This window comes from Phyllostomus hastatus, unplaced genomic scaffold (assembly GCF_019186645.2).
Source record: "Phyllostomus hastatus isolate PE091 unplaced genomic scaffold, TTU_PhHast_1.1 phas_scaffold_193, whole genome shotgun sequence".
NCBI classification, from domain to species: Eukaryota; Metazoa; Chordata; class Mammalia; order Chiroptera; family Phyllostomidae; genus Phyllostomus; species Phyllostomus hastatus.
The window spans coordinates 9,531,127-9,549,905 of record NW_025334015.1 but is presented as its reverse complement, the minus strand read 5'-3'; the positions used below and the strand labels follow the sequence as shown (position 1 = coordinate 9,549,905).

General features: G+C 43.0%; 1 protein-coding gene across 3 annotated transcripts in view; it reads right to left on the bottom strand.

Moving 5' to 3' along the window:
• The window catches only part of PRDM10 (PR/SET domain 10), a 99,115-nt gene that overhangs the window by 38,831 nt on the left and 41,505 nt on the right, over positions 1–18,779 (bottom strand). The window contains exons 2-7 of one of the 3 annotated variants that reach the window (XM_045860308.1): positions 16,464–16,650; positions 15,903–15,926; positions 13,895–14,059; positions 11,749–11,808; positions 4,137–4,362; positions 1,696–1,937 (exon numbers count right to left, since the gene is read on the bottom strand). In XM_045860308.1, the coding sequence (XP_045716264.1) occupies positions 1,696–1,937; positions 4,137–4,362; positions 11,749–11,808; positions 13,895–14,059; positions 15,903–15,926; positions 16,464–16,532 (786 nt within the window). In that variant the 5' untranslated portion in view covers positions 16,533–16,650. Of the gene's footprint in view, positions 1–1,695; positions 1,938–4,136; positions 4,363–11,748; positions 11,809–13,894; positions 14,060–15,902; positions 15,927–16,436; positions 16,651–18,779 lie in introns of all 3 variants that reach the window. The other 2 variants (XM_045860307.1, XM_045860309.1) reach the window with 2 other exon arrangements.

The window sequence follows — 18,779 nt, the reverse complement described above, 5'->3', positions numbered from 1 at the left end:
AATATATAAAATATTGCTCCTTAAGTTTCCCATACATCCTGAGTCGCCCCTTTGCATGGACACTGGCATTGTGTCCTGCCAACTGGGAAAGGGAAAGGATACTTGCCAAAGACCCGCCTCTAGGAGAATTACCTGGCAAAACCTCAAAGTTAGCAACCTGACTGAGAAGCTTCAGCTGATGTGTCATCGTTAACTAACACAACAAAAAATGCTACAAATAGGCCAGGAAATTTCATTTGGGATTCAACTGCATTCATTTAGAATATGTAGCCTATATTGCTTTTTATAAAATAATATTCTTTTTTAAAAATCTTGAGCATTTACCAAGGAACACCTCCCTATGACAGGAGCTAGATTCCCAACACACATCCCAAATATTTTCCTTCCCACTGCCCTTTCTTGGTTCACCAGAGTGGCTCTTGAAGAGGCAGACAGCAAAGGGTTAAATAAAAGCAAAAGTGTCAAATGTAAAAACCAGAGATCAGTATAAACATACTTTAACATGCAGTGAACTATTCTTTAGCAAAAGATTGAACATCTGTTTCAAAAACTGAAAAGTACTTTTCTTGAAAAGAAGGTGCTGAGCAGATACATGAGACTATATAATCCTCGGTTCTAATCAGATGGAAAAAACAAAAGCTGTTAGAGCCCCTGTTGTGGGCTAAATTATGACCCCCAGGCAAAAAACAACAACAACAACACACCTTCATATGTTAAAAGCCTAACCCCCAGCAGCTCAGAAGGGGACTACATTTGTAGCTTGGGCTTTTAAAGAGGGGATTAAGTTTAATTGAGGTCGTCAGAGTAGGTCCTAACCCAAACTGACTGCTGACCTTAGAAGAAAACATTGGGACACACAGAGAGACACCAGGACACTGTCGCAGAGAGGGACGACCACATGCCAAGGCAGCAAGGGGCAGCCATCTACAAGGCAGGAAAGGGGCCTTGGAGGAAACCAACCCTATCAAAACCTTGATCTTGGCCTTCTAGCCTCCAGTACTGTGAGCAAGTAAGTGTCTGTCATTTAAGACACCAGGCTGTGCTATTTTGTTATGGCAGCTCTAGCCAGCTAATTCAGCCCCTAAGAACTATACCTTTCAGAGTTATTCATAAAATGCCTTAGCAAACAACAGCTACAAAATTGAATTAGGAGCCTGGTTGTTGTTGCCTAGGGGACTGAGTGCCAGCCTGTGAACCAAAGGGTCACCAATTCAATTCCCAGTCAGGTCACGTGCCTGAGTTGCGGGCCGGATTCCCAGTAGGGAGTGTGCACAAGGCAACCACGCATTGATGGTTCTCTCCCTCTCTTTCTTCCTCCCTTCCCCTCTCTCTAAAAATAAATAAATAAAAAATTTTAGAAGTTAAATTAAATTTTGGCCTGGCTGGCGTAGCTCAGTGGATTGAGCACGGGCTGCGAACCAAAGCATCACAGGTTCAATTCCCAGTCGGGCACATGCCTGGTTACAGCCCATGGTCCCCACCAACCGCACATTGATGTTTCTCTCTCTGTCTCTTTCTCCCTCCCTTCCCTCTCTAAAATAAATAAATAAATAAATAAATAAATAAATAAATAAAATCTTTTTAAAAAGTTAAATTAAATTTTTAAAAACTGAATTAGGAGACTCAATAGGAAAATGTGTGCCCCTTTAAAAAATCATAGGAACAATAGTGAACTATGAATAAAGCATAAATTACCTTCAGATGAATATAACAGTCTTTCAGCTCGGACTCCCTAACGAGGGGTCCCTCCACGGGGCCAAACTGGGTGCGCTTAGGGATGCGCCTCTTGGAGAACACGCCTCCAAGGAACCGATCGATGTAGAGGACCAGGGGGAGGCTGGCTCTCGCCCTGGTGAGCACAGGGCGGTTGGGGATGGGGTGCAAGGGGCCATGCTTCGGGCACACCGAAGAGTGTGCGTTGTTACACTCTTCACACCCTGCAACAGAAGGAGAACCTGGACGTCAAAGCTTTCAATGTGACTTGATCTCAAGTAAAAAGTTCTAAGCTGAAAAAATTCCCAAGTTTTCAGGCTGAAATTCAATTAACTCGTGCAATTACAATACCCATTCAATTGTGATATATTAGCTTTCATAGAGTAATAAAATCCTGTACTTTTCCTCTAAAATCAGGCAGAATTGGCTATGCCTGCCAAAAATAATATGCAGACTGTGGCTTTGACTTATTTCTCTACCGGATATGAATTCAAATAGTGGCCACTAAATTTACAAATCAATTATAACATGTCTGAAAAGAAAAAAAAGGAGAACTTATTAGACTAAATATTACAAAATTTGATGAGATGAAAGAAGTGAATTTTATAATATATGAATTTTATCTCAATAAAGCTGTTTAAAAAAAGAAACCCTGACAATACTGTTTAATCAGTTTTTTCAAAAGAAAGTACAGAAGCCTCATTGTCTGGGCATGTCTAACGAAAATGGAGAGCGTGCCGAGAAGTCTGCAAGCTCAGAGCCTACCGTGTGAAGACAATGTGGAAACTGATGAACTTCACACCCTGGCCTTCACTCACTCGGATGACCCAGTCGCCCGGCCCTCAGAGGACATGTGTTTGCAGCTCATCCTCCGAGTGATCAGTTTGCACTAAGTGGCCACGCTCTCCCCCTTGTTTTCTGTAGCGCCCACCTGTCAGCTCCCTGTCAGAAGTAGATGTACAGAGCCACACAGGAGAGAAAGTGACTGGGCCTCTCAGAGGTCGTACTCATGACTCTTAACAAATTTAATTCACCAATCATATTTTACCCAACTCTGGCTGTGTGATGATTTGGCTTAGGAAATGGGTATTTTCAATTTCAATAATTGGCCAGTAGTAGGGAACTACTTTGTATTAATGTCTGTAACAAGCCCTGGCTGGCATAGCTCAGTGGATTGAGCGCGGGCTGGGAACCAAAGTGTCCCAGGTTCGATTCCCAGCCAGGGTACATTCCTGGGTTGCAGGCCATAACCCCCAGCAACCGCACATTGATGTTTCTCTCTCTCTCTCTATCTCCCTCCCTTCCCTCTCTAAAAATAAATATAAATAAATAAAATCTTTAAAAAAAAATGTCTGTAACAGAAAGTGGTTTTATGCATATTTGACTAATGAGTAGCCTTGAAAATGTATCAAATCAAGGAAAAACAAATGAGACAGTTCTCTGTCGAACATGCACGAGAACACCGGCCCCATGCAAATGGGCTTTCCCACCATCGCACGGAAGGTCCCAGGAGGAATATGGAGCAACCACAAGGCTCTGAACGGCCTGGCTTACTCAAACAAACGAGATAAGAACTTCACCACAGCAGCATGAAAATCGATGGAAAGAAGCAATGATCCGGTAGGTGGAAGCGGGAACACCCTCCTCCCCAGGCTGGCAACTCAGAGAGGCAGTGCTGGGCCATGGGTGCGCTGGAGTCAGACTGCCTGCGTTTGAATCCTGACTCTCGCAGTAACTGAGCATGACCTTGGGAAACCTGCCTGCCCCTTAAGACTGTGGAGAACGTGAACCAAGTCGGAGAATGTAAAGCACTGGTGCCTGGAATACAACAGGCCGTTTTAAAAGGTTATTGTGAAAAGACATAAAGCAGTAAAGAAAACATATTAAAGCTGAAATTGTTGCTCTGGCCAGTGTGGCCCAGTTAGTTGGAGCACCATCCCATAAACTGAAAGGACACGGGCTTGATTCCCGGTCAGGCCACATGCCGAGGTTGTGGGTTCAGTCCCCAGTAGGGGTGCATAGGGGAAGCAACTAACTGATGTTCCTCTCTCTCTCTTTCTCCCCTCTTCCCCATGGAATCAATGAGTGCATTCTCTGGTGAGGATTTTTTTTTAATTTGTTAAAATAAAACTGCTGAATATTCCAGAACTGGGCAAACTTACCACAGTGGTTTGGTAGCCCAAGTTCTGGTATCAGAGAGATGTAGGTTGGATGCCTGGTCCACCACTCACCCTACGTGACCCTGAGCAGGCTGCCCCACTTCTCCTGGGCTTCAGTTCATTCATCAGTAAAACCGGAACTCGAGACAGCGTCTTCCTCCCTCACACGCTGTTGTGAGGCTGGAGGGAGGTGAGGCCCATGGAGCGGGGGCACTGTGCCCAGGCACGGAAAGCCCTCACTCACGAGCACTAGCTGGTACTCACACAAGTCGTGTGGGTCGAAGGGCCGAGGAGGATCTGGTTCCCAGTCATCCAGGTCTGTGTCTTCTCCATCTTCCTCCTCATCTTCCTCCGAGTCCTCATCTTCATCCTCTTCCTCTTCCTCTTTGGCCTCCAGTCTACTCATAGGGTTCTGCAGAGTAGCCAAAGGGTCTGAGCCATCCACACTGTCTATCGAAGGTAACACCTGGCTGTGCACCGGCAATGAGGCCTGGAGAAAGTCCCACAGCAGAGTTAGCGCACGTTCGCTCTTAGTTGGCTGGCACACACGGACACACATGGAATGCAAGGTTGGGGTGGCAGGTGGTCTTCACCCCAGCTCCCTTCAAGGCCCTGGAGAGATGATTTCTACCTATCAACTGTAAAGAGGAGTCTGCCTTCATTTTTGTTTTTTGTTTCCCACACCTGGGCAAGCTGATGGGAAATCCTGGGTGCTCCCCCCTTTGACGTTGGCAGGAGTTTCACACCTGACCATGTGCTCTCCAAACTCTCACTGCCCCCACCTCTGCACCCCAGCAAACCCCAAGCCAGTCTCATTTCCTTACTCTCTCAGGCCTATTCAAACCTGCTGGAGGGGCCTGACCTGCCTCCCCAGGGACTTCAAATGTGTAAGTCACAAACCTTTCCATACCTTCTTGGTGTATGTATGCTAGCATCTGAACTCAGCTTTGGGTGGGGTCCCTCCCTCCTTTTCAGGGCAGCCACACTGTAGGTAGTGATTTGATCTATCCTCAACCATTCACTTCTAAAACTAAACACGTGCTTTGACGTGCAGGTGGTAAAATTCCATGGTCAACAGCTCTCCTCTTACACCTCAGAGAGGCTGAGGTTTTGAAGGTCAGAATGAAAGGACGTCTACTTGTTTCATCATGCTGAAGTTAGTCTTTTGCAAGGAAGAGATTTGGCTCATGTATTGGGTTAATGCTACTTTACCAAATAAGCTGGCAGAAAATAAATGGTGCCTCAAAGAGTTTTCTCACCTCCTAAATAAGTGTCATGGGTTATAGACCTGCCCAGATTCCTTTTATCTGATCTTATTTCTCACCCAATTAATACCTTAAGTCATACTCAAGCTATGTCCCTTTCCTATTTAGTAAATATAGCAAGTTTTTCTTGTTTGTTTCTATTTGGTTTTTGTTTTAGAGAAAGGGGAAGGGAGAGAAAAGAGAGGGAGAGACATCAATGTGCAAGGGAAACATTAATCGGTTGCCTCTCGCTTGCCCCCAGCCAGAGACCTGGCCCACAACCCAGGCATGTGCCCTGACCGGGAATCAAACCAGCAAATTTTGACCTGCAGGCCGGCACTCAGTTCACTCAGCTGCACCAGCCAGTACTATGGCAAGCGTTTTACAAATGTCTACTCCCTTTTCTTTACCTTCCCATATGTTGTTTTCCTCACCCAGAATGCCCTCCCTGCACCAATCTTCTACACTGGTCAGGTCATCACACTCAGTTTCTCCATGAACCGTCCCTGACTGCTCTCCCCCTCCCTGCCTCTGCTCTGCTCTGCTCTCCTCTGCTCTCCTGTGGCACTTGGAGTCACAGAATCCCGCTTCACCTCATTCATCCTCTGCTGCCACATTCCCTCCCCACACAAGGCAGCCCAGAGCACACTGGGTAGATCGGAGATGGTTACTGTGGAGTGGACACACCCCTGTGCGTGTCTTCCATGCCCCAGTCGAGACCAGTGGCTTCCCTCTCAAGTTAGAGAGGGTAAGTCCAACCCTTGTGCCGTGTGAAGGCTGGGCTTCAAATACGTCAAGACCAAAAACCTCGACTCCCTTCAGTCCAGTTCCAGGCCCCTCATCATCCTGCCGTCCTCACTCATTCCCCAGTGGGTCCCACACCCCGTGAATGTAGCGTGTGCACTGATGACAGCTACTGTTCTGCAGCTGGTCCAGTCCAAACGTGCAGACAAAAGTCCCTGCGTCCCTTTGCCCCTCTCGCAGAGTGCTGCCAGACTGCTTCTGTCCCCCATGGGACTGAAATAGCTGATTTTCACTTACATAGGGGGACTTCTCATTTATCTTCAGTAAATTGCATTTTATTACTTTTTCCATTCTTTCAGTCTGCCAAGATCTTTTGGAATTGATTCTGTCAACTCCATATTAGCAATCCCTCATAGCTTTGCATCCACTGCCAAACACCGTCCACTTTTCAACGAGTATGCATTTTTATGTGAGTCTGTCTTGCCTCTCTAACTGCACCTCAGCAGAGCAGAGCACAGCCTTTGGAGTCACACAGATTTAAAATCCTGGCCCCACTACTTAGCAAATTAATACACTACTCTGAACCTCAGTTTCCTCATCTGTAAAATGGACATAGTAACAAACCTATACCTAATAGGCTGTTGTGAGGACTAAGTGAAATAATTATGTATATGAGGCTTAGCAGTAAAGCACCTGGCTTTTAGTCAGTGTTTAATATTAATAATAGATTATAATTATAAATTCTGTAAGGATCCAGATAACATCATTTACTTCCATCTACGCCTTAAAAGACTTGCGAATGTTGGGTATTCAACAAAGATCAGTTTGTGAAAATATATTTGGCCCTTGAGAGATGACATCAATCCCTTTAGGCATCGAAGGAAACTCTGCTGCTAGTCACAGAAACACCCTTTCTCCAACTTCTTAAACTACATAATGAAAAGTCCTTGTGTGTGTTTACAGAGCCTGCCTGCTACGGCAGTGACAGACCTTTGCCAACATTTGAAATCCTCAGGCTCAGAAGGCAGATACGATCCGCTGCCTCCAAGGGTACCGACATGTTTTAGCATGCATTCACTTAGCCCAGGAGCCCAGACTTTTATAGGATTTTCTGCCTCTGAAGTTCGGGGCCTTTTAGAAGCTTTATGTGGGAGGGCAAAATTCTGGGAGCTGCTTCGGCTTCCGAGTCAATAAAAACAGAATAAAATACACGCTGAGGTGAGGACTCCACAAGGAGAAGAGCAGGGGACTTCTGGCAGCAAAACTGCGTTTGCCACCTCCCTCCTGCACCCTCCCCGGATCCTGCCACAAAGCTACGTGCTTCCCACTTGTTATCTCAGAGCACAGTTCCAATAGCGCCCTTTATTCTAAGCACTTAAATTTTATGCCAACATTAGTGATGAATGTTATCACATGCTAAACAAACCAAAGCATATATCCACCTCTGTTCCCCACAAATTCTTTATCTCTTTGCAGAGCCAACCTCAAAGAATGAATTCAGCAATTCAGTCATCCCAAGGAAGCTGTGATGTATTTTTTCCCAAAAGATGCTGCTAGAAAGGCTGTGGTCAGGCAAGATTACTGCTGGCTCCTCACCACTGATGAGAGAGCTGACATTAGGTAGCGCCAACAACCTTCTCCTACAAGACTATGGCGAAGAAGAGGCCTGAACACTGGGCACTATCTGGAAACACATTGAAGCAGAGACTGAACACAGACCAGAATCGCACAAACTACTGTTGCAAGGAAACGAAAAGGTCGATGGCAATCATTTCTAGGTAAAATCGGCATATTTCTAGAGAGCATGGACCTTAACACACAATAGGCATGCATTATGAATTTGTTTAATTAATAATTCAAATTCAACTGGCACATCTGAGAGCTAGGCATATTTGTAAATTCCTTTGAGGCTGGGGAACATGACTACACAGTTCCTAAGCGGCAGAGATAAATTCAAACTCTGACCCTGCCCTGCTTTTCCACTACATCACAACAGCTTCTGCGGAGGTAAGTCTGTTCAAGGAGAGCAGGGGAGGAGATAACATCACACAACACCTGAATACCGGAGCCACAGGTAACCACACCTGCCCCGAGACAATAGCCAGTGAGGTGGGGAGCAATACGTGTCAACTCTACTTACAGAAAAAGAATATAGGACAAAAATATTTTAATCCTGTGCATTTTGCCATGCACAATAAAACACAACAGGAGGAAAAAGAATTTGTTCAACTTATGGTACACTTTCTCCTTCCCACCTAATGTCACTCTCTCTGTAATTATTTCTGAAACTCTATGATGCGTTTGCATTTCAGGATACAATGTATCTGACAAGTGAAACATGGAGCTAGGCCGGACAGCAGCAAACACAACAGAATGCCTCTGGGTTCCTGCTGAGACCAATTATCAGTGCGGCACACTTCCTTCTCAGTGGGTGGGGAGTCACACATGGTCATTTTCCACAACAAAGAAGAGCTGTGCTGCCAGGTCTGGAGAGTACGGAGGCCTTTCTCAGGAAGGAGGAATGTGTATATGAAAAAGGCTTCAAATGGATTTTGCCACCACTAAAAACGGTAGAAAATAGGAAACTTTTTGCTAAGAAATTTTTTTTAAAAAAAGCATTTTTATCAACCCTGGCTGGCATAGCTCAGTTGATTGAGCTCAGACTGTGAACCAAAGTGTCGCAGGTTCGATTCCCAGCCAAGGTACATGCCTGGGTTGCAGGCCATAACCCCCAGCAACCGCACATTGATGTTTCTCTCTCTCTCTTTCTCCCTCCCTTCCCTCTCTAAAAAATAAATAAATAAATAAAAATCTTTAAAAAAAGCATTTATCTTCTGTGTTAAACCCTCACTCCAATTTTCTATTCAGAATTCATCCAGGTCACAGAACAAGCTGACAATCAATGAAGTGCTACAACCATAAAAAAAACAACACCTGTGTTGGTTTTATGCTAAGCCAATAGTTACACTTCCTTTTGATGTCGGTGTTCATAGAGCTGAGTATGACTTTCCTTTTGTACAGAACATGAAACAGATTGTTTCTAGAGACTGGAGAAGGTGAAGGACCCTTTGAGGTGCAAATGGCAACGAAACTTCTAATTAAATCTATGCCTTAATATTAAAACAACAGGATACCATTTGTATATCAGATTGGCAAAATATTAAAGAACGCAAATACCCAATGCGGTAAGGGTGTGTGGAAATGGGCATTCTCACATATTGTTGGTAAGAATGTCAATTTTTCAACTCCTGAAAAGCAATTTAGAAAGTCTTATCAAAGTAACTTTCCCATTTATAATGACAAACTTCAAACATATATCAAATTGCCCCAGCTGGTGTGGCTCAATGGATTGAGTGCCGACCTGAGAACCAAAGGGTTGCCGGTTTGATTCCCAGTCAGAGCATATGCTTGGGTTGCAGGCCAGGTCCCAGTAGGGGGCATGCGAGAGGCAACCACACACTGATGTTTCTTTCTCCCTCACTTCCTCTCTCTCTAAAAATAAATAAATAAAATCTTAAAAATAAAAAAAATTTAAACATGTATCGAATAGATAGAATAATATAATAAACTTCATGCATCCATCACTCAGCTTCAACGCTTATCAACTCATGGCTAACCTTATTTCAATTATATTCCCACACACTTTTGCCCTCACTAGATTATTCTGAAGCAAACCTCAGGCATTATACATTTCTATCTGTAAACAGTTTTGTAGATATCTCTATAAGAAAATGACTTTTAATTTTATATATTATCATACCTAAAAAAATTAATCATTCCTTATTATCATCAAATATCCACTTAGTGTTAGGATTTCCCCAGTAGTCTCATAACCTTTTTTTTTAACCATTGGCTTATACAAAGTCTCCTTTAATCTGTAAACCCTCATTCCCTTTTCTTTTCCTTTGCAATGTATTTATGGGAGAAACAAGGCCATTTGTCCCACAGTTTCCCACTGCATGGATTTTGCTGATTGCGTCTTTGTACATCTTTTAACTTGTTCCACTCCGTTCACCTTGCTTCCTATAAGCTGGCAGTGGAATTCAGAGAGTGGATCGGATTCAGGCTCACCTTTGGGGGCAAACTATTTCACGTGTGGTGGAACACAATAGAAGGTACACAATAGCAGGAGGCCAACAGTGAATGGTTCTCTTGTTCATGATATTAACAATGTTCCCAGGGCTCAGCTGATCCTGTCCATTATAAACTGCTGCATCAGTTTTTTCCTGAAGGTTTCAGACTACTGTTGATTACCACTGCCTAGATCCATGTTTCATTAGAAGATAAAAAATGGTGATATTCTAAGCCAGTCATACCTTCTTTAATTCATTAGTTGGAATGCTTCTATAAAGAAATTCCCCTCGTCAAAGAATTATTTACCCGAGTATATTCAGGGAGAAAGGCTGAATTCTTTCCAATCATTTACCAGTTTCCTGAATAATGAATATAGTGGTCCCCTAGCATCCTCAAAAAGTGACCAATGAGTTATTTCTTCTAATATCAGTATGAGCTTATGGATTTTAAATATATTTTAATGTGTTTTGATCATTGCAGATGTTTTCCTTTTTTCATAGGTCAAATTGTCCCATTTTTGGACCTTATGAGTTAGTCATGAGTTATTTCCACAGAACTCCAGAACAGAAGATTTTACTTGCTTCCTTGCATTGTGATAAGACAAGATGTTTCAGGTACATCTTGTACATTTCCTTCCCCAGAGCTGGAACTGCTATTTCTCTAGGTAGCCCTAATTCCTCTTATTAAAAAATTGTGTTTGGAGACCATGTCAGCTCACTGCTACTGGATGGATGAATGTATCTAAACCTTTCCAGTCACCAGAACTAGAAAACATGTTTTGTTTTGTTTTTGTAGGAGAATTTACATGAGTTCATACTGATACCTCAACTCAAATTTAGGATTCTGAGGTTTTATTTAACTTGTTTTACCTTTATATTTGTATCTTGTCTCACTTTTAGAAAAAAATCTTGGTTCTTAAATAATTTTTAATGCAAATACCATTAGCCTCTATCATTTCTCCTTGGAGAATTTATTTTAAGGAAATAATCTGATATATCTATGACAGTGTTCTTCATAGGAGCAAAAAATAATAGGAAATAACATGCATATCAATATAAAACAACAGCTAGAAAATAGTACATCCCCACAATATTGGGTTGGCCAAAAAGTCTATTTAGTTTTTTCCATAAAATCAAAGACACACTTTTCATTTTCACCAATAACTTTATTGATTTGGATATTTTGAGTATGGCAGCTACGTCCCACTATTGGCCTCTAGTGGCTAGAGGCCAGGGGTGCTGCTAAACATCGTCCAATGCATGAGACAGCCCCACAGCAAAGAATTATTTGACCAACATGTCAATAGTGCCAAGAAACTTCACAGACCACTTTGGACATTTTGATCAGTCACAACACCTTCTCCATACACTGCACAAATCTTTTTTGTGTTTCAGTTGCATTTTTACCTTTCTTGAAATAACAAAAATGTCATATATTTTATTCTATCTTCAATATTAAAATGTCTACACAAAAATTCACCAATTTTGATTTTTTTAATGGAGGCTGATATGACAGCTGTTATAATACAATCTAACAAAATTGTTTCAAATAAAGTTAAAGACACCTAAGCACTACCAGAGCCATCTTACAGAAAAAAAACTAAATGAACTTTTTGGCCAACCCATAATACTATACAGTTAACAGGAATGATGATGAAGGTAGAATGATGAAGGTTGCCATCAAATTTAATTTAACATGTAAGAAACAGGTACCAAGAGAATACACAGTGCAAATGGCTGGGGAACACTCCAGGGAACAGGAATGTTCATGGCATTATCTCCAAACAACAAAGAGGTGAAAAGGCAACTCATTACCTGCTGAGCTGTAGCATCCTGTTGGACGTAAGCTACCTGGCCTGGGTCTGTAAACAGAGTCTAGACAAAAAAACAAACAAACAAAACACAACAACTTAGTAGGCCTTTAGACAACTCGCCTAAACAGAAAAAATTAGCCTACTGCTAAGCACCAATTCGTGGGAGAGTTAACTCCCATATAGCTAGTAATAATCCTTCATTGATAAAGAAGCTAAGGATAGAAATCTTACGTTTAGCTAAAGCCTTTCACTCAGTGGCACCCAAGAGACTGTATAAGCTAACCATCTCGCTTGGCTAACACACTCCACACCTTTCCTCTTAAGAAAAAGCCCCTCCTGAGGCTGAATGTCACAAACGAGGATGCACACGCTCACACTTAACACTATGTATCACAAGGAGCAGACTTGCCATTAAGTGAAAATGAATAAAGATATATAAAAATGCAGAAGGGTACTATATAGGCAAGCATTACAGCTCTTTCAAATATAAAATGCACACTCATTACCAGAAGGGAAGTAGAAGACAAATAAATTTAACTTAATGCTCCATAGATTCTATTTCAGAAAAGGCCAGTAAAATCATAATTTAAAAGAAAGTTCTCATAAACACATAATTTGTGTCATGAAGCAGCAAAGCTGATGAAAGGAAAATCTTCAAAATTATTTTAGCCAAAGCACTACAATGTTCAACCTAGAAAAAACTCTTTCCCCATAAGCTTTGAAGAGACTTAAATTTGCCCAAGCCTTTAACAAACGTCTAGGAATAAGAATTATAGCTAAGCTTTGACTGCAAAGAAATGTAAAAGAGAATTTCAGCGAGTGTCAGATTCTTAGTTTTGACATTAGAAACTGACCAGAATTCAGGCATCTAGTAACATAGCAATAAGCCGAAAGCTGGGCCCAGGGAGGGGACCACGCCGGGGCGGAGGCAGCCGGCATCTCTGTCTGCTCCTTCCATGCGGATGCCAATTTGAAAGGCACCAACTCGGTAGGCCCTGTTTCTTCTCGGAAATGATTAGAGCCTTTTGATTAAATGTTGCATGAAAGGGCAAATTTTTATTGCCATGGTCCTACAATAAAAGTATGGAACTTATTTTTTAAAATACATTGAAAGGTGCTTCTGTACAGTGTAAAGTGCTAACAGAAACTATATACTGGGGAATATTTGTGTTGTGCACTTGGAAACCAATACCCCAAGTCACTGGCAAAAAAATTAAAATAGCTGTAATTGTACAGCTTTTACCTTTGCTCTACTGCAGTCCCACACATCAGAAAGGTATTAATAATAAATAGCAGTTAATAAGCTAGCAGGAGCTTTTGCTTATACATTTAACTGTAATCATCTATATGTTTTCACCATCTTTGGTTGAGCAATGCAGAACTAACTGCCATGACTGGCCTGCTCCTTGACACTTAGAAAAGTAAAAAGTTGACAATCTAGTCCATGATCACTAGGGAGAAGAACTGATACAAGGCTGGTGCTCTAACTCAGCAATGTGCAACTGGTGTAGCAGAGAATTTTTAAAACCTGCAACACCTGCCTTTTTAGTCAGGGGCACTGTCCTCCCTTAGGCTATCAAATAAAAAAGTGACCACAGCCAACACAACAACAGCCCTCCGGTGTGAATGCCTGTGTTGGACTATGAACACATAAGTCAGCTCTACTAAACTGCATCTTACCGGTCACGTTGTATAATAAGGCTGTGTCTGATCTGTTCATTCTTAGTACCAGAAATCCTGATATACAAGTATAGGCACCTGATTTCTTAAAAAGTCATTTCAGAGCAAAAAGGCTAAGTAATTACTACTATTATTATTATTTTTGTAAATCAATCAGAATTATACCTACTTTTTGTCAGATTAGCAAAAATATATTTTTTGTTATGCCACAGAATTTTAACAATTAGTTTATGTGTGCCATGAGCTGCAAAAGGTTGAAAATTGCTGCTCTAATTCATTACGTTTAATTTAAATAAATAAATCATATCTTCCTCTGCCAGGCTGGTTATAAGCTCCTTGAAAGCACAAATCTTATCTGAATATTTCCTGTACCAACAGCCACAGTGGTGACTGGCAGAGAGAAAGCCGAAGTAATTAGTGAATTAACTGATGGATAAACAAACTGTACACAATGCTCATTCACATGCCTGAGCGGCTTCCACCGGATGGATGTACACCAGGGTGTGCTCGGGACCGTCCACCGACGTGTAGGAGGCACCATCTGCCGTGTACACCACCTGCTGGGGCGGGCGAACCTGGTCATCAGTGTAGACGATCTGAGCCACCGTTCCAGCGTCTGGAACAAAGTGTACCTGCAGCAAAAAGTGGCAAATATGTAGCAACTACCCCTGTAGAACAAAATCAATCTCCCAAAGCACTCTCACAAAGATACAGAGCAGACCAAGCCCAGCACACATTTGCATTTCTCAAATATCCCTAATGGAGAATGGGGATTGATACGTCCTCATCTATGTTGAATTACTGACTTGGAGACAGAAGCCAAGCACCTTGTCACTCACTGATATACTGCTTACTATTAGGCAGCTGATTTAAACTCCCCTTTGCCTCAAATATCCATATCCAATGTACATATCTCTTAGCGGGAGTAAGGAGGGGGTGCTTAACTGATCCTGGAAGTATGACCAAATATTTCTGGTTAATATTTCCAAAATACAAAATACAAATTATTCTGTAATGTGAAAAAATATGTCAAGACTCAAAAGCCAACTGCTTTTAATACATCATAAAAAATTCTACTTTGTAACTAATAGTGCCTTTCAGCAGACACATTAAAATAAGGTCACTTTCTTTCCTACAAGTTCTTTCATACCTCAAGGCTGTACTGGGAGCATACCAGTAAACATTTGCTGAATCAATGACTAACAGAATTCCTAGCCAACTAGAGAAAAGATAAGGAAAATTCTAATGAAGTACTTTTAAGGGATTCTGGACAACTATTTCAATTGTCAACAGGGTACATAATTTTATATCTACCAAGAACTAAAGTAGAAATTGAATTTTCTAAAATGCTTTCTGAGTAGTTAGCTTTGGAGGCTTGAATTCTTGAAGGCTCAAGTTTGGCATACGGCCCGAGGCTGATACTGAAGGTATAGGAGCAGATGGCCGTATCACATTTGGGAGAGAAATAATTTACGCACTGATGTTGAAGCTGAGCACTCGTAGGTTGGAATCCTTTACTCTTACAATGTCTTGGCTTTGGACCTAGCTTCTTATTTCCGCTTTCTCCAATGGAGAACAGTAGAAACAAAAGATGATATAAACTAATTTAGTCCCCAGAAAGAAACCTTGAGAGCAAATGCCATCAAGCACCAACAGAAATAAAACAAACTTTCACTTCTATACTAAGGAATCAGTCCACCTTCTACATAAATTTAATTTGTCCATGAACACAGAGTTTATATATTGGAAGAGTTAAGCTGGCAACATACTTGTGCTGCATATTTAAGTACTGCAGGATCATTCTGATTTTAGATTTGTTCATTAACATCAAAACCCTGCACGGTTTCAGTGCTTTAAAAGGGCAAAAAACATCTCCGCTTCAACTTGGTCTTTGCCACTCACTATTCTGCTAAGCCAGAATGCCCAGCTGGGAGGAGGGGCAGTTAGGAAGAGAAGGGGAATGAGGGATGGGTGGGGTAGGTAGCTCTGCTCTCTACTACTGTCTGGTTACCCACTCCTGGGGACCGAGACCACACTGCCATAACCACGTTCTCTTTTATTCTGTTCTTTCATGGACTACATTTCTGTTTATGAACAAAACATATCAAAATATAGAGCTGTATGAAAGTAGCCATTAAAATGGTTTCCATGAAAACAAAACAGTATTCTCAATGATTCTGCTAGAAGTAGCTCTGGAACTTTTTATTTTTTTTAAGTATTCGGACTCAGCCTTTTCAATCATACCAGATAATCAATTTTATTTACTATAACATTTATTATATTGCTTAAGTTAAATAAAATGTGTATATTTAAATGTTTCAAGTAACATCCTCATTTTGAATATTGTGATCATGTAATTTGATGAATAATTAAATAAAAACTACTGTTTATTATAATGCTTAAAAATTAAGTTTTATACTTTGGTCACATATAAAACACGGCTCCATATGACTGCCGACTCTTCTCAATGCATACCAAAAATGCAGAGGTTCGCCTTTCCTATAAGAATAGTCAAAAGAACAAGTAGCTGGTTATGACAGCAATTTGAAAGGCAGAGGTCACAATTACAGCAGCATTTCAATAAGTGACTAACATCCAGAGTTACTGACTCAAAGGGACAATTTTCAATTAAAGGTTTACGTTCCTCATTTGAAAAGGAGAGAAAGCCACGCAGTTCACAGACATACCTCATACTTCATTATGCGCAAAGAATCAAAGCCATATACTGGGTAACATCAAAGAAGTGCACTTTCAGTGCCGATAACAAAACAAAACAGAGTGGTGGTGCAGATTATGACACTGACCAGGGAAAGGCGGGGAAGCTGCTGGGTGGCAGCTCTGCCCTCCTGCACCACACCGCACGTGCTGACAGGCCTTCATAGCATGGACACGCTGCCTGCTCCTGACCTACCAAGTCTGCATGTCAGTGCCCTTCCAGCTGCTCACTACATTAGGGAAGCTGCTATCTAGCTGTCAGCAATCTGTACCCAACTAGCAAACTGCTCTCACCACCACGCTGGAAAGACCACTCTTCACCTGTGCCGCACTCTCCTCATGTTCTGCAGATGCAGGCCACACGTGGGAGCTCTCCTCTTTGGAGTCCATCCTTTCCCAACTGGACAGCTCCACGTCCAGGGCACCTAGGGCAGCATGGGGTGGAGGACAGTCATCCGTCCACCCCGTGAGTGCTCATGAAGGACAAGAAGACGTCTCTGCAGTATGCCTGAAAAAAGAGAGAGAAGGACCAAGACTTTAAATAGATGCACACATTTTAATATAGTTTCAACCACAGGAGAAAAATAAAACCTCCTAAAAGCTAACACACCTGGGCAAGAAGGTAAAAGTAGAGAAATCATGTGTTGTAATAATACAGGTATGGCATGCTTGCTATGCTCTAGGCACACATGATATAATGTACTTCTCTTCAGAAATACTTCAGGTAGCCCTGACTGGTGCGGCTCAGTGGCTTGGCCATCATCCCACAAACCGAAAGAAAGGTCGCTGGTTTGATTCCCAGTCAGGACACATGCTTGGGTTGTGGGCCACATCCCCAGTCAGGGGTGTGCGAGAGGCAGCCGGCTGATGATGTTTCTCTCCCTCTCTTTCTCCTTTCCCCTCTCTCTAAAAATAAATAAACAAAATCTTAAAAAAGAAATACTTAGGGTAGTCCTCTTAGTTCTCCTGAGTGGGAGAATGAGGTTGTCCAATGCTAAATGCAGGTGAGCAGTGGGCCACACCTGAGCCTGGGGGCTGCACAGCCAAGCCGTCCCCTCTCTTCCACACCTGATTAGGCGCTGAGTGCCTATGCCACCTATTCGAAGTGAATGGCAGAGGAACAAGTTATAAAACAAGCAGAACATGGCACGCAGAGGAGGCTAAATTCTCTGGGGCCCAACTTGGTGAACATAAAGATAGACTTTGCTTCCCATTCGGTCAGTACAGGGGGGACTATGGAACAGCCTGGAACAGATCAAAAGCTTCCCACTTGGTCAGTACAAGGGTGACTACGGAACAGATCGAAAGCCCTGCCAAACAACACCAGGCACTTGGTCTACATCGTGAAACCTTGTTCTTTTCCAAAACAGGCCCTTTAAGGAAATCAATCTTCCCTTTTGATGATGATAAAGTGCTGACATTCTAAAAGTCCCAAGAGATGGCTGCTGTAAAGGGCAGCAGGGCAGCCACGCCGGTAAAGCAGCATGTGTAGACAGGAAAGTCCAGCCTGCGAGGAGCCCCTTCAACTGAGGATGAGGAAGGCCGCTGGCCAGGCCCCAGCCAGGCCAGGGTTTTCTCCACTGTTAGTGTGAAGGCAACCTAAGTCTTGCCCTCTGGGGCATTGAGTTGAAACTGGCTATTAAGAAAAAAAAGACTTAGAAAGAGCCTTTTTGACCCTCTTTCTCTTCCTGCCTAAGAGATTGAAATGGAAAGACCTACTCCAGGAGGGGAATCTTAGGATGCTTGCCTTAGCCTAATTTGAATAAGCATGGTAAAAGGGAGGCTTCTGGTAGAGGCTTCCTAGACTCTGACTGCCACGTGTGTGCGCACAGTTGCTCCTCAACTCCCTGCAACCTGCCCGTTCTCCCAGCTGCCCCTTCTCCTCCTGTGTCCAAGATGCCACATATACCCAGTACAATCTCCCTGTCTTCGAATGTCCATGCTGATGTGAATGCCCGGTGTACATGTGTTAAAAATTTGATCTTGACTGAGTGGAGGGAAGATGGCAGCGTGGTAGGAGGGAGCAGATTCCACTTTCCCCTACACACGGGAGAAAAACCTAGCCGATCTACAGAGGAACAGAGCAAACAGCCAAGAGTACCACAGCATATATGAAAATAGGAGATCAAAAATTACAACAGACACTGAAAACCCAGACGGTAAGGAGAGTGCTTCAGGACAATAAGGGCCCAGGGATCAGCCAGGGGACCACGGAGGCTGCAGTCCCAGGCCTGGGGCTCACAGGGTCTCCTATAGGGCTCTTGGGAAAGGGCTGGGTCAACCGCTCCCTCCCCAGCCAAGCGAGGGTTGAGCAGCACTGGAGGAGGTCTGGTTGCTTGAAGGCACAGACAGGGGAGTGAAGTCTGAGTGGCAAACACACAGGGACTGTGAGCACCCACGCACAGCCCTGGGAAGAATGCGTGCCCGAGCCTGTGCAACCAAGGGCAGCCTGGCCGTGTGCCCCCAACCCGGGTACAGTGTGGCTCTGTGGAAAACCAGGAGCCCACAAACAGAAACCCAGGGAAGGTGCATGCTCCATAGGAGCCCCGGAGCCCATGCCCGTAAAGCCGAGGTAGTCATGTGCCTCCTAGGAGCCTTGGAGCCCACGCCCGTAGACCTGAGAGAAGCAAGCTTGGG